Source organism: Sorex araneus, chromosome 1 (genome assembly GCF_027595985.1).
Source record: "Sorex araneus isolate mSorAra2 chromosome 1, mSorAra2.pri, whole genome shotgun sequence".
NCBI lineage: Eukaryota > Metazoa > Chordata > Mammalia > Eulipotyphla > Soricidae > Sorex > Sorex araneus.
The window spans coordinates 431813874-431830714 of NC_073302.1; the positions used below are offsets into that span (position 1 = coordinate 431813874).

The 16841-nt window shown below is 42.5% G+C and overlaps 1 protein-coding gene across 1 annotated transcript in view; it reads left to right on the plus strand.

The window, feature by feature from the left end:
- The window catches only part of EXOC4 (exocyst complex component 4), an 858640-nt gene that overhangs the window by 374332 nt on the left and 467467 nt on the right, over positions 1 to 16841 (plus strand). The window contains exon 10 of the mRNA XM_004608252.3: positions 10663 to 10759. Within this exon, the coding sequence (XP_004608309.1) occupies positions 10663 to 10759 (97 nt within the window). The remainder of the gene's footprint in view (positions 1 to 10662; positions 10760 to 16841) is intronic.

Genomic DNA, 16841 nt, shown 5'->3' on the forward strand with positions numbered 1-16841 from the left:
CCTAGCTGCTTCTTTATAACCCCTTCCCCCAGAAAGAACCCCATTTTCTTTGATGATGACATGGGGACAAAAGCCCAGGAGAGTGCTTCGTTGGTTTGATTTTGAATCCTTAGGACAGAAGAATGGAGACTAAGGAAAGACTCGGCTTAGACTGCAGGAGTAGCGTAGCAGGCATCAGTTCCCGTCTGCTGTGCTCACTCAGAGTGCAGAGAAGTTGGATCCACTTAGCAGTGGCAGCCAGTGCGTAAGGGCGGGCGGAAGGGTGTCTTGGAGGGTATCTGTTACCCCCATTTCTCATCATTTTAAGAACCAGAGTACCAACCAGCATCACTTGCTTTTCCCACCGTGCATGCCATGTTCCTGTTGAGTTGCGGGTGTTTGGAGTCTGGGCAAACATGTAATTTTGTGAATGTTAGCCAAGACTACATGCGTTAAGATCTCCAGGGTTTCTCAGTGCAAGAGAGTGATACGGGCATTGTATCTATGGGGTGGGGGGAGATTTGGGGCCACACCTTGTGGTGCTCAGGGGAGCTGTTCTTGGCTCTGTGCTAAGAAGTGACCCTTTATCTACTTTCAGACCATAAAGGGCGGAAAGTAGACCATAGACCTAACATGATGGCCACTTAGTACCTCTACGCACACCACAACATCCAAAAGGGGAGAGAGAGAGAGAGAGAGAGAGAGAGAGAGAGAGAGAGAGAGAGAGAGAGAGAGAGAGAGAGAGAGAGAGAGAGAGAGAGAGAAAGGAAATGCCCTGCCACAGAGGCGGGGTGGGGTGGAAGAGACGGGGTGGGGGTGGTGGGAGGGATGCTGGGCCCATTGGTGGTGAAAAATGGGCACTGGTGGAGGGATGGGCACTTGACCATGGTATGACTGAAACACAAGCATGAAAGTTTGTAAGTCTGTACCTGCACCTCACGGTGATTCACTGATAAAAAATAAAACAAAAAAAGAAGAAGATGAAGTGACCCTTTGTGGTACTCAAGGGACCGTATGTGGTGCCCGGGACCAAATCAGGCTCATGGCTGCTGCAACCGCAGACACGGCCGAGGCCTCCTTATCTGCTACACTGTCTCTCGGGCCGGCATCGTGTCAATGAGCTGTGCCAGGCGGATGGAGTGTCAGTGTTCTCACACAGAATAAACGTGTGACGTGAGGAATGTGTTGCCTGACTGGCTGGGAGCATCGCTTTCCTAGTATTGGCTTAACTCACAGTACTGTGATGTGTACTTGAACTCTCTCACAGTTTTTGTCAATTATTTCTCAGTAAAGCTGTGGTAGGGGGGGGTGAGGGGTGGCAGAAATAGAGGCAAGGCTTTAAGTTTAGAAGAGCAAATGATTTCATTTACATACTTAGCACGGCTCAGTTTAAGAGCCATCAGTCTCGAGTAACAAGAAGGCAAATTTTATGAATTACCAGTTGGGCTGGAGCGATAGCACAGCAAGTAGGGCATTTGCTTTGCATGCGGCTGACCTGGGTTCAATTCCTCTGTCCCTCGTAGAGAGCCCAGCAAGCTACCGAGAGTATCCTGCCCGCACGGCAGAGCCTGGCAAGCTATTCACGGCATATTCGATATGCCAAAAAACAGTAACAGCAAGTCTCACAATGGAGACGTTACTGGTGCCTGCTCGAGCAAATCGATGAACAATGGGACGACAGTGCTACAGTGCTGCTTAGCACAGCTCATGTTACTTCAGGACTTTTGAGACTTTTCCAAACTCTGTTTCCTTCTCTTTCCTTTCTTCCCTTCTGTGTTAAAATACAAAACAATTAGATGATGTCTGTTATCATCTAATAGTTCTGTGATCAAACAAAAACTCCTTGTTTATTTTTTGTGGTGAGGAAACTGAGGCATTATCCAGACTGCCATGATCACAGGGAGAGCACACAGGGAAAGCTGCTGCGAACTTTCGCTTCAACAGAAAAAAATGGGTTCCAAGAGATGTGGGAATGGGTAGAATGCTCGCCTTGCACATGGCCAACCTGAGTTTGATCCCCAGCACCGCCAGGAGTGTTCCCTCAGCTGAACCAGGAGTAAGCCCTGAGCACCACCCAGTGTGGCCCAAAAAAAACTCAGAATAGAAAGAAGAAGAAAGGGAAAGTGGGCTCTCGGGAAGGTCTCAGTATTGGAAGTGGTTGCTTTGCAAGTGTGAGGCCCCACACGGAGTCTCTTGACCAAAAGTGTTTGAACACCACAACCAGATGTGTGGCCCCCACAGCCAGACACATGTGTGGCCCCTCACTCATCAGGACAGAAGCACCACCACTAGCAGCAGCAACGGGAATGGGAGGAGGAAGGGTTGTCTTTTGAAAAGAGAAAAAAAAAATGGAATTACTGGCTATTGGATAATATTGGGTTGTTCTTGCTCCTTCTGCAGGGAGCTTAGGTTAATTGAGTTACTCCCAAAACAGTGCTCCTAAGGCACACCCAGTTCCATGAAGCACTAATAATCCTATATTTCCTGTTTTTCTTTCTTTTTTTTTTCTTCGTTTTGGATTATACCTGGCAATGCACAGGGATCACTCCTGGCTCATGCACTCAGGAACCACTTCTGGCAGTGCTCAGGGGACCATATGGGATGCCAGGAATTGAACCTGGGTTGGCCATATGCTAGGCAAACTCCCTACCTGCTGTGCTATCGCTCCAGCCCCCTTTATTTCCTTTCTCTTTCCTTTATGTCCTTTGCATGGTTTATTTAGCAATATCCTTTTCATATAGACACAGGAAGACAGTTGATGCTATGCTTTTATCACATGGGAGTTAATTGACTCCAAATAATATTTACTCCTGAGCATCCGTCATATTTACTTGACTTAAGCTTCAGTTGCCTTTACTTCCTAACAGCCCAAAAGGAGGGTCCTGACAAAGGGGCCGGATGGACCCAAGGCAATCTGTAAGCTACTCTGGCATCGAAAGCGAACAAGCTTTGTTATGACAATGTACATCCCACCTATGTGTACCCCACCCTACATGACAGCTGTGAGTTTCGAAGTAAAGGTGTGGGCATGTGGGACTCAAGCATTCAGTGGCTAAGAGACGTTCCGCTGGCCAGCCCATGGCGACAGATGGACGAAGGACCAAGGAACAGAAAACAGGGCTCCAGGCTGGTTGGTGGACAGTTTAACTGGCCATGTTTCAGGTTTTAATACTGGTGGACTCCACAGAGTTCCTCCTCTGAACATCATGACCCTTTCTGGTCTTGGGTTCCTAAATCTTCAAGAAGGCCTCACCAGTCCTTTCCATTTGGAGGAGTCAATAGTTTTGCTCCTGGTGAGTCACGTAGTGGGAGAGAGAATTCTAATTCATGTTCTGTGTGTGATATTAGAGGGAAGGGTTATTCTTGACCTTGGTCCGTATGTTTTTCCCAGAACATTGTCTACTGATGTCGTGGGTCTTATCCACAGAATGTGGTGTGTGTGTTTTAGTTTTACCTATGGTTTTGGTCAAAGTGGCTTGTGGTGAATTGACCTTGATGATCAACTGCTATTATAGTGTTGGTTCTATGGAAATGCATTCTATGAGTCAGACCACCGTAAAATCAAAGTTTGGTGCTTACTGTTTTAGAATTTGCAGTATTAGTCATCATCTACATCAGTGTTTCTTAGCCTTTGTCCATCTGTGCCATTTCAGCCTTGTTTGCTTTCTGTGAACCTATGGTTGCCCCCCCCCAATCTCATTCTGGCCTTTTCTGCATTAATATGATTTTCACCTGGGGCCTCCTAGAAATATTCAAGGAATCCTCATGGGATCAGATGGTCCCCTGATGAGAAATGCTGATCTACATCATTTGTTCAATTTTTGAATCCCATGAATATATAAAATGGTGCTAAGAATAATGCTATGTGTATATATAGTTGGGAAAAATACTATTCATGAAGAAGGCAACTGATGGTTGAATACTGACCTACCATGTGTGTGACCTGGAGAAAGGCATTTTGGCCTTCCTTACTACCACCAGCCTCTGTGATAATATTTGAGGACTATGATGAGGATTGGGTGTAAAGTGTGTTATCTTATGTAAAGTGTGCAAACCAGTATCCAGATTCCAGCAGGTTATACATAGTAAATATGAATTCCCTTCAACTCTCCTAGTTTCCTATGTATCCTGACTGCCTTGATATTCATCTTAATTATCTATAATATAAATAATTTTAGAGCACCCAGGACCAAATTATAATGAGACAATATAATAGTCACATCATTTACTTGTCTTACACTGGAATTAACTTATTTTTAGTTATTAACTAACTTATTTTTAACTTTATTTTTCATTGTGGGAGATTGTTTTTATAAGTAATATCTTAATTTTCTTTCCAGAACTTTCTTGAAACTTGAATTCTATTCATAGGATTTTGTAGAATTTAGAATTTATTTTGTAGAATTCTATTTTATAGAAAACACAACTCTTTTGTAGAAAATATTAAAAATCCTATTTTTATGGAAAACACAACTGCTTGTTTTCCTGTGTGGTTTGTGCTTAGAATTGTCTAAAAGAGACTTTTTTTTTTAATCATTTTCAATCCATTTTTTTGTTCAGATATTCATTCAGCAAATATTCACTAGTGGCTTATTATGAACAGAAACTGTTGTAAGCAAACGGGCTATATCAAGGAACAAAATCATACTATTTATAGGTATATGGTAGGTCAGAGTTGAATCCAAAAAACAAGTTCTTTGAAGGTTCTTGTAGCCTGGACTAAAATTCTTTCCAAGTCCACTATCAGTTTGCCCCTGGGGGATAGGCTCTCAACCACCTTGATATGTTTGATCTGGCTGTAACTGGAGTGATTTGAGGGCAAGGAGGAACTCATTACCTGAATTTCTTCTTAATCTAGCACCACACACCATGCTCATAAAGGGACCATGTTACAGGTTTCGTGATTTAGCAAGAGCATGGACTTATAGTGATAACCTGTATAAGAATAAGAATAACCTGTAAGAATAACCTGTATTGAATAAGAGGCCTTTGTTAAAGAGCTTTATCAGATTTTAAGAGAATGCTGTTGGCTAAGTGACAGCTCTGAATTCAGCGACAATTCAGCTGACTATTAGAGACAATTAACAGCCCTATTAACTGATGCAATCAGTAAATATTTATTGGATTGTATGCCTTGAATCCTTAGAAAATGTTTATGATCCAAACTTCTGCAAAGAAATTTGCCTTTTCCATGGTTCTTTTCTATATGGAAGACAACTTTAAATCTAGAAAACTGAACTGTCAAATGGGACTTACTACATTCAGTGGCTCAAAAGTGACCACCTAAGTCTTTCCTCTTTGGGCCTTTGGCACAAGGAAGTTGTAATTGGAGCATCTGCACACTTTTAATAGTGCTCATTTTAATTGAGGAAATAAGAACAGACAAGGGCTCATTTCATTCTTCCATGTTGTAAGTGTTCTCAGCAATTTTCTAAACCATGCATTGCAGTAATATTGTTCCCTAATAAGTCAGACATGATTTCATTGGTTTTATTAATGATCTTGACTAAGACCGTGTTGCCTAAAGTGACAAATATAACTTTTTTGCATTTGATCCGTGTGTGTGTGTGTGTGTGTGTGTGTGAATCATGTTAGATCTCGGTCCCTGTCTGTTTGGTAATTCTAAAGGGAAAAGGGAAAGCTGTTTGAGATGTATGAGGTGTCAAACACTGTACTGAATGCCCCTCGAGTATGTTATCTTGCTTAAACCACAGCCTTCGACAGCACTTACAGCAAATCTTTATTTGATAAACATTTTGTTTTTTTTTAATCTTGAGGGAGTTAGAAAACTGAGACTCAGAGAACTTAGCTTTTATGGCACTTAATGCTAATAGGGAGTATTAGTATTAGTGTTTGGAGAATCTATCCCCAAATCTGGGGTCCAGCATCTTCTTTTTTATTCTTCCCACTGTACCACCATCATTTTATGTTTGTTTCCATTAGAAGGCATTAGTGGAATATTTCTATCTTATTAATTGATTATTTTCATTCCAAATGTCATCAAATTCTCATTGGGAAGAATCAAGGAATGATACATAGTAGAGATGATTCCTTAGATACATAGTAGAGATGATCGTAGAGATGATCATAGAGATACATAGTAGAGATGATCGTCAGAGAGCTGGTGACAAGTTTGATGGTAGTTTTAGTGAGCTAGACTTGGACCTCTGGTCCTCAGAGAAAGAAACCACCACCTGTGCATTGCCGCTGGCATTCAGTCAGGGAGCTGGGGCAATGCTGGAGCTTGGTAAGGGGCTGGAGGAGGAGGTTTCTGTAGCTGGAGATTTTGGCCGGGCGTCAAGTGTGGGTTGAGGAGGAGGAAGGAGTTGCTTTTGTCGTAGTTCTGCCCAAACTATTTTTTATTTAGTCTGACCCTGTGGTGTGAAATCAATAACTTTCTCACAGGGATTCGAAAGACGTGAAATGCCAGACACCCTGTCATCCCTCCTTTATTTCATTGCTAGATCTGGTTCTCACTGACATTTTCACTGGCCACCGAGCCACACTTTTGGCGTTGTGGCACGAGGCTGCGTTGTCTGATCTTTCGTTGTCTGTGTGCCCTACACGACTGTTCATCAACAGATGTTCATTAAGCCTACCTGCCACCTAGAAGGTTTGGGGGATACAGAGTGAATTGCTTACATTTGTTAGGCTTTTAACAGCTTATCCAAGACTTTCACAAATAATCTTTCTAATTCTAATAAAATTTTAATATGATAGGTCTGCATTTATTTTTTCCTTGCTTCATGCTTTGGTGGTATTCTTTTTAAACCATTTTCCAGGAAGCCACTTTTTATTTATTTATTTTTAGATTTTTTATTTATTTTTTATTTGGGTCTTTGAGTCTCCCCTGGAGGTGCTAACGGCTTACTCCTGGCTCTGTGCTCGGGGACTGCCTGTGTAGTGCCAAGGATTCAAACAGGAGTGGAATGCCGCCAAGGCAAGTGACTTAACCCCTTATATTATCAGTCCAGCCTGGAAGTTCCATTTCTGCAGGAAAAAAAAATCACAGAAGCATTACAAAGCAAAAGTAGTTCTATGCGTTATTTCGAAAATGTCACTGTTGAGGTTGTGGACATTGGAAAGGGACATTTGACAGTCCGGGGACTTTTCCTGGTGCGGAAGGGAATGGTCTGAGGCCTCTGGATGTGGGAAAGCACTGTGTGCTCCGTATGTGCAGGCACAGAGGTGAGCGGTGACAGAGACTGCAGTACGCACAGGTGCTGCTTTGATTGGAACCCCGTCAAGCTCTCTGCAGTTAACAGTCCAGTTGCTCAGATCATTAAACTTCAGAATTTTTGTTTGTTTGTTTGTTTTGTATTTTGGATCACATTCAGCTATGCTCAGGGGTTACTCCTGGCTCTGCACTCAGGAATTACTCCTGGTGGTGCTCAGGGGACCATAGGGAATGATGGGGATCGAACCTGCGTCGGCTGCGTGCAAGGCAAACACCCTACCCCCTGTGCTATCGCTCCAGCCCCTGAACTTCAGAATTTTTGACAGCATTGAAGATCATATATGTACATGAACACTTTCATGCCCTTAAAAAACATGTTAAGTTTGCATGAATGACTTTGTTCCCCTGGTGTATAAACTGATTTTACAGCAAAGTATTTAAACACACATTTCTTTGGCGATTCATCTCTCTTGTGCTTTAGAAACGGAAGTGTTGAGAAAGAATGTGTGTATTCTGGTGTGTGTATTCTGATTTAATTTCTATGTTTGCAAGCATGCCTTAGGACCTATTGAGGATTTGTATTAAAGGAGCCATGGTGTTTGTGGTCATCTTAATGTCCTCTTGTTGGTTTCCTTTTAACTCAGCGAAACCTCTAGTGTTGCTGATCTGAATATAATCATACAAGATGGGGTTTTCTCTCAAGCGAGAAAAAGAAAACAGCCCCTGATTTTGCATCAAGAGCTGCGCGTACATTATGTATTCTGTCTTTCTTAAGAAAAACACGCTCTGATCAGTGGTGGCAACAGCTGGCCCACGAGGGGTTTGTCTGCACTCAGACGCCTCTGGGAAGCCCTGCTGATCCATGGTATAGATTTCTGAAGCTTCACATGTTGTTATCAGTCAATTTCCAAGATCCCTGAGAGACCATTAAGAGAGATAATAAATCACGTGAGATTCAGTTGTGTTTAGTATCATGCAAAACACTCTAATGAGAAAGAAAAGACTTGGTTTAGAAAAAAGAAAGAGAATGAAAATATTAGTGTGTCAGGGAAGCCCGCTCTTCTTTCTGTCAGAGTTCTGGAACTGTTCAGAACGAAGATAGGTCAAGTGGACAAATGGTGAAATGCTACTTTTCTTAGATGGACAGAAGCTAAGTGGTGTGGGGGGGAGGGGGGAGTTGTAGCCTAGTTTGTGGGTCAGATGAGCTAACTAACTGGTCATGAAAGAATAGCTCACCCACTCACCATGGGTTTACACTTCATCCTTCTCTGTCAGGGAGGACCTGCCTTGTAAGCTTGTGAAATGACCCTCCTTGCTCCATCCATGCCTTCTGGTTGCAGAGTGGAATCAGGAGGCATCCAGCCATTTGGTTCTCAATTTTACCAGGAGTGCAAGAAAGTTGGGGCTAGACCAGATACTGAGCTGGACTGAGTTTGCAAGGGACCGTGTGTGTATGTGGGTGTGTGTGAGGGGGCGGTGGGAGTTGATCCGTTGTTCCCAACGTCTTATTTCTCATTTTCTCCTGTTCTAAACTATAAAACTGTCATCCTGTTGCTCATTAATTTGTTCGAGCGGGCACCAGTAACGTCTCTCATTGAGAGACTTATTTTTACTGTTTTTGGCAAATCAAATACGCACGGGTGGCTTGCCAGGCTCTTTTTTTTTTATTTTTATTTTTTAATTAGTGAATCACCATGAGAGTACAGTTACAGATTTACACATTTTCGTACTTGTGTTTCCCTCATACAGTGTTTGGGAGCCCATCCCTCCACCAGTGTCCATTCTCCACCACCAATGAACCCAGTATCTCTCTCACCCCCTAATCCCATCCCCCACCCCACCCCACCTCTATGGGAGGGCATTCCATTTTGTCCTCTCTCCTTTTAGGTGTTGTGGTTTGCAGTAGGGGTATTGAGTGGCCATTGTCTTAACCCGATGTCATCCTAATGGCCATCAACGGAAGAGAGTCATGAGTTCTCTTCACGTGGTGTGTACAAGCTGAGTGGTTATTCCTTATCCCATGATGCTTCAGTTTTCCAATCAATAACTATTTACTCACCACATGAGGGAAAAGTAGGTGTGTTTTTGTTATAGGAGGTTCTCTCTAAACCATCTGAGAGGGGGCTGGAGTGATAGCACAGCAAGTAGAGTAGGCTGTTTGCCTTGCACGTGGCCAACTCGGGTTCGATTCCCAGCATCCCATATGGTCCCCCTGAGCACTGCCAGGAGTATTTCCTGAGTGCAGAGCCAGGTGTAACTCCTGTGCATCGCTGGGTGTGACCCAAAAAGCAAAAGAAACAATAAAATAAATAAACCATCTGAGAGCATCAAGAGCAAAGCATTAAGCCATACAGATAGGTATTTACAGACTGGATTGAAACACTCTCCTCTAAGAAAGCACTTGATGACACAGTTTATTGAATACAAACTTGACAGCCCTGAGTCTTTTGGAAAAGCAGAAGCTGGCATGTTACATAGTTTTAAGAATACCTAAATTTATTTTTCTTCTGCTTGTTAAATGAGAACCTTATTGCAAGACTTTATTTAAAAAGCTTTAGGTCTAGGGGCCAGAAGGATAGTACAGCGGGTAGGGTGTTTGCCTTGCACGCAGCTGACCTGGGTTCCATTCCGGGCATCTCATATGTTTCCCCAAGCACTGCCAAGAGTAATTCCTGAGTACAGAGCCAGGAGTAACCCCTGGGTGTGACCCAAAAAGCAAAAATAAAAAAATAAAAAGCTTTAGGTGTATTTATAAATCATGCCACTGTCAAATATAAGAAACTTTTTGGTAAGAAAAACAAAGATTTTGAGTCACCAGGAAGCACTGTATAGTTTAATTAGCTGTGTCTTCTCCCCCTTAGTTTTTATGAAACCGTAGTGTAACTTATAATTACCTTGGATCTGAGATTTGATGAAATTCGTTTGTTTAGGTTCTGTGGGTCTCCTATCAAGACCTTCCCAGCCAGCCCTGGGCAATCTGAATGATAATTCTTTTTTCCCCTGAAATTTCCATGTCTTTTCGTACCTCTCTGACCTGGTGATCAGAGAAACATTTTTATGATCTTATCTGAGTGATATCCTTGCACTGCTACTTAAGTGTGCTTTTGATTATTTAAAAAATATATTATATTTTAGGTAGTTGTAGTAGTTTCACAGTGTTAATATAAAATTACTGTTCCCCCACTACCAAAGTGTCGCTGGCCCTCCACTCCATTATGTTCCCTCGAGTCTGCTCTTTTATTAATCCTCTCCCCCAAAACACACTAGTGATTTTTTTATTCCAATGCCAAGGTCTTTTCATGAAATAAATGGTGTTTCTCTTGCTCTAGAGTGAAAATACTGATCCATAGTTTACTAAGATGGAGTTAAGTCACTTAAAATAGTATTGTTGGAATTCAAGGCAATTGTCTTTGAAGATGGTTCTCCTGGGAACAGAGGGAGTGTCTTTTGTAAAAGTTGCTATAAGCTAAATCTCCTTTTTTTTCCTTCACTTTTTTTCCTCAAAGGGGGCCCAGATGACAACTTAATGGAAGGTGGAGGAACAAAGTTTGTCTGCAAACCTGGGGCCAGAAATATTACCGTTATATTTCATCCATTACTAAGGTAAGTCAAATTGTATGGTGTACTTACGGAAAATCAATATTTTCATTATTTTATGCTGATGTGCTGAGTGCCAGTAGGTTAGTCAGTATTGAAACAAGCCATAAAAAAACTTGTTCCGTTTTCTCAGGCTTCACTATCAAGGTTAGTCAATAGAAGAAATAATGTTAACTTCACTAAATATTTGTTCCCAGGGGGGATATTCTAGAACTACTCTTTCTCATTACTTGTCCCCGGCCCACCTCTCCCTTTCTTAGTTTCAGAGATGGAAAGGTTTGGTGACTCACAGGGCAAATCTAGTCTGCCACTTGTCTTTTTAAATAAAGTTTTATTGACACACAGGCAGCCTCCTCCATTGATGGATGCTCCGGAGCTGCTTTTGCACTCTAATTGCAAAGTCAAATATTTGCAGGAAACCCACATAGCTCCCAAAGCCTGAAATAGTCACTACCAGGCCTTGACTGTAAAAACAAAGTGCAGATCTGTGATCTTGCTCCTTCATTTCCTCTAACGACTTAGCTCTCTTTTGAGACATGGCAGATTTCTGTACAAATCTGATGCACAAAGTTCTAGGCCCCTCAGTGGGCCTAGCCATTTTCAAGTGGAAATGGGAAAAGACGTGGGCACAGGGAAATAGTGGCTGACGTGGTCTCTGATTTCTTAGTTTCTGGCTCAGGAGGCAGCCGTGAGGCCCATCGGGAGAAGTCCCCACTCTCACTTGGGCCGGGCAAGATCTTGCTTTGACTCATGGGGACAGTAAAACAGCCCAGACTACCCCTTAGAGGTGGTGCCCTCCCCGTGATGCTTCGTCCTGTGGAACTGTGCTGTGACCTGTACACAGGTCTCAGTAGCCGGTGAAATCTCCACCTGTGAGGGTGAGATGATGAGTTTCCAAATGAGTGGGGGAAACCAGGAGGGTCAGCCTCAGGGTCTGAGCTTGTTGAGTCTGGTGTCTTCCATAGAGTCTCTCTCTCCCTCTCCTCCTCCCCCTCCCCCTCCCCTTCTCCCTCTCTCTGTATCAGAGATATGCCACTCCAGGTCACACAGCCCAGCCTCTCCTATCGAGGTGTGAGTACAGCGTGGGCACTGTGATTAGGGCAGGGCGCCCCCAACACCGCCCCCATCTTAGCACTGACAGTGATTGCTTTGTTCCAGGGACTGTTCAGAGATCAGTCCCACAGCACTGCCATCGGCCCTTGTCATCAGCACTGTGTACTCCAAAATTAAAGTGCACGTGGCCCGTTTTAGGTGAAGGGTGTTTCATCCACAACAAGCAGAGGAACTTCAAAGGCCATAGATCGCTGATGTAGTGCGGATTGCGGGGGGGTCTTTTTTCTGTAATGAAACCCATGGAGTGTCTTTGGGGTTTATTTTCACGTACTGGATCTGAGGCTCTTGGGTTCATTCAATGAGAGAGGCCTCCCATCTTTCCGCTAATCTCTAAGGCATTTGGAATCATCACGGTTCAGCCAAAGAAACTGAATTGGTTGTTGACAGTGCAACACGTGCTTTACCCAGAACCTCAAGAGTTGTTACTTTCTCATTTAACAAAGACTGACTAAGTTCAAATCTCCGAGGAAGGTGACCACTTTTTAGAATTGTGGTGGAATATGTTTCCCGATGTGTTTCGAGCGCACAAACAGAACTCTAAATTAAAAGCCAAACCTCTGACTTTCCTGCAATATAAAAATGAGAGATTTCTAAAGCAATGTTATGAGGTCGGTAAAAACAAAAATCTTTTTTTTTTTTAACTGAGATGTAGCAAGTAGTACATTTATGTAATTTAAGAAATGTGGAATGAAGAGAGTAAGTTTATTTTTCTCTCAAGTTTAGTTGATGACATGCATATACATGTGAGTTACAGCATATAGAATTTCCAGATTAAATAACAATGGGCATTTATATCAATTGACTTTAGTCAGTAGTTTAATACTTATTGTCTCCCTCAATTACCATTGATTTCTACTTAGTGTTGCTAATTGTTAGGAGAATGGGAAAATAACTTAATCATGATAGACACTTTCTAGCCTGCATTTCAACCATAGTTTTTACTGCTGTAATGCTGATAAATGAAGTATGCTTTATTTATCCCTAAGTGGAGAATTAAACCCATTGCAAGGCTTGTTTGCTTCTTTCCTCAGAGAATTTTTGCTAAACTTTATTTTTTAACGTGAAGTTACCAGGATGGAAGAAAAAAACCTTAACATGTAATAAAATGTTTTTCTCTTAAAACATTGGTAGAATTTAATGCATCATAATCTTGATAGTCATATTTTGATACTGTATTTTTGTGGTTTAACTAGGGAATTCTTTCAGAGCTTGATAGAACTGGTTTACACACTTGTTTTGGTTCATTCTGAATTTTAATGTATTATTGATTAGAACTGGAAAATGTTTTGTGGCACGATATAAGTACTTTGTCGTTCTTTGTGTATCTCTTAATAGAAGTTACAAAAATATTATGTGGTCCTCAAGGTAAGTTAATTTCTTGCCCAAGCAGGTGATCATGAAAGCATTTAAATTATCCTGTGTTTTAAATGGCATTCTTGCCTCTGAAAGTCAGTTTAAAATCTCAGTTGAAAACTTGTAACGGTTTATGGAACTTTAAATGACTAAGGTATTTTAGTAGTGTTTTAGTTTCTACAATTCATCATTTGCTGAATATTGGATTTATTGTTTTCTTTTGCTCAAGTTTGCTATTTACTATTGGTTTTGAGACAATTCACTTGTAGTATCTTCCTAGTGTATTTCATTTTTACTGTTTTCACTTACGAATTTCATACTTTCTACCCCATGGAATTCTCATTGCTCTTTTTTTCCCCCAATTAAGTGTGACTCCCATGTTTTTTTGTTGACAGACAAAATTTAGTTTAGGGGGAGAGATGGTGAGAAGCGTGCAAAGATGGTCTGGGAGAGCACAGGATCTGAAATGTAAAATGAAAAAGCGGTGGTTATTTCGGTTCAAGTCTAGGTTTCTTTCCCTTCGGTGTTACTCCTGAATTATTTATTGGACTCCGATTCTATGCCAGATCCCGGGGAGCAACATCAACAACAACAAGAAGATTATCTTTGCCTGTAGCTTCTCACATCGTAGCAGACATTTAAAGATGCAAACACACCGATTATTGGAGAAAATATAGATCAGGGGCTTCTTAACACCTTGGATGTAGATTGGCGCGGCCTCTCTTGACACCAGCTTGTCATTATGGAGCAAATGCTTCTGTTCTAATGTGGTAACTTCCCCTCTGAGGCCTTGCTGTTTCTAAAAATAGGTGCTTCATGCAGCCGCGCTGGGTTGGGTGGAATAGTTCCAGGGCCACAGCTGCTGGGACTGGGGGCAGTGCCAGCAACGGAACACGTGCCTCACACATGCTAGGCATGTGTTCTGCCATTTGAGCCACAGCCCCTGGCACCTCCCTTCCTGCACTCCCTCCCCCTGCATGTACTCAGGGCTTACTTCTGCCTCTGTGCTCTGCCTTCACTCCTAGCGGGGTTCAGAGCACCATACACATCACCAGGGATTGACTCAGAGGCGGCTGCAGGCAAGGGGAACATCTTCCCCACTGTCCTGTCACACTATCCATCTCTCTAGGTTGTGTTTCTTATGGAGTGCCTCGAGTTAAATTCTCACCCCAATTTTCCAAACTGTTTCTAATGAATTAGTTTGATAATAACTTAGAATAATAACTTAGAGCTCCCATTATTTTTTTCCAGAAAGTAAGTCCTGAAAGAACTTCGTCACAGCTCAGCCATAAATTAAACATTGTATTTTTTCTTTCTTTTTGGGTCACACCCGGCAATGCTCAAGGGTTACTCCTGGCTCTGCACTCAGGAATGACTCCTGGCGGTGCTCAGTGGACCATATGGGATGCTGGGAATCGAACCTGGGTTGGCCGCGTGCAAGGCAAACTCCCTACCCACCATGCTATCACTCCAGCCCCCGTATTTTTTTTTTACACCATCTCTTATTGGACTTAAATATTCTGTACCACTGTATCACTCTATCACTGTCATCCCGTTGTTCATCGATTTGCTCGAGGGGGCACCAGTAATGTCTCCTTTTGTCCCATCCCTGAGATTTTAGCAAAATTTAGATTTTACTCATCCTTCCCAAGGATTGGAGGCTCTTTCAGGGCCAGGGGAATGAGACCTGTTTTTGTTACTGTTTTTGACATATCGACTACGCCACGGGGAGCTTGCCAGGCTCCCTATGGGCGTGGAGAAATCCTTGTTCTTTCATTTCCCTTTGCCCCTGTGACTAGCATCCCTTGTATCCTCTCTTCATGAACTTTGCAGGCGACTGTCCTGCACTTTGCTTTTGGAAAACATTCCATGAATCATTTGTATTCAGCTGCCTGTGCCCGCCTCACATGCTGGAGGTTTTCTCCGTCGACAGCCCTGAGCCACCTTCTGGTGATACCACACAGTGGGACCCCACTGTACTATTTGCCTTATCCCCGGCTGTCATTCCCCCTGCCTGCTCCTAAATGACTGTGTGTGGTACTCAGATCCAGCAGCCTAGCCAACTGAGTTGTGTCCCCTTCTCGGGATTGCCACCTCTTTATCGCTTGAAATTCTGCCAGCGTGTTGATGACAAAATATATTGATTTTCACTTTGTTTGTGACCCATGAACTCTGTTGAACCCCTGACTTTTTTAATGCTTTATTTTTCCTTACTGTTTTCTTTTGCTGGTTAAGGAACCAGAAAAATTGTTTCTCAGGGAGAACTTTTTTCAGAAAGATGAGGGTATAGAGTATTGCTTGCTTCCTCTTAGCCAAACAAGACTTGTGTACAATCTAGCCCTTAATGGAAGAGTTTGATGGTAAGAACTTATCCAACCTATTTTTCTGCCTGAGTCTAAATAAACAAAAAAGATTAGAGATAAATAGAAATAAATGTCTTCTAACCCTATCTGGGTAGCACTGTAGCACTGTTGTCCCGTTGTTCATCGATTTGCTCGAGCAGGACTGGTAACATCTCCACTGTGAGACTTGTTGTTACTCTCGGTAGCTTGCCGGGCTCTCTGAGAAGGACAGAGGAATCGAACCCGGGTCGGCCATGTGCAAGTCAAACGCCCTACCTGCTGTGCTCTCACTCTGAAATACTTTCACCCAAACAGACATTCCCCAGCTCCAGGGTAGAGCTTCCGCTTCTCCTCCCCTCACTCCATCCCTGCATTTGCTGTTTTCTGCTTTTCCTGGAAGCTTTCACGGGGAGTGATGGATTGATTCATTCTGATAAATGGAATTTCTCTTAAAGGTCTTGATTTGGGGTGACAGAAGGAAGATGTGTTAATGTTGAAATTTGAATGACATATTTTTCTTTTTGTGTCGAGGTCTGACGTGCATCTAGAATTTTTAATAGAGATTTTTTTTATTTTTGAATAATTGCATCGTGGTAACTATTAACCATCATTTAAATAAAAATAAATCTTTTCCCCCAACGAAGTGCATTTTATTCAATTATAAACCACAGTTTGACACACGGTAACACTTTCTTTTTATTACAATTAATACAGAATGCCGTCACTTCCAAGAATTTAGAAATTACTTTGTGACTGACTTTTATGGGGATTCAGAATGGGGGAAGGTGGAGGTTTCTATTGCACAGTTTTTCTGTTCATTTTTCCTTATTCCACATTCTCTGAAATCTTAAAATTAGACCATATGCTTGCATTTGTTGATGCAGTTCGTGCAATAATTAGATGGGAGGACAAGAGTTACTCCTAGATGATGTAAAACCATCATTATCTTAAAGATCCCACCACAGTATTTTAATCAAGTTTAAAACAAATAAAATATAAATGTAAGTGTCTGTGCTGGAGAGAGTGTGTAGCTGGTAAGGAGCCTTTGGCCCTAAGTAAACCCTCCGCTCTGAATATGATCTCCTGGACACTGCGGGGAATCATCCCTCAACACAGAAGCCAGGCGGAAGCCCTGAGCATCCCTGTTTCTGCCCTAAGGACAAAAAACAAGGGGTTGGAGAGGTAGTATAGTGGTCAAGCACCTGCCTTGCATGCACCTAAGCCAGGTGTGATCGCTGTGGACAGAGCCAGGAGTAAGCCTTGAGCATGGCTAGGTGTGG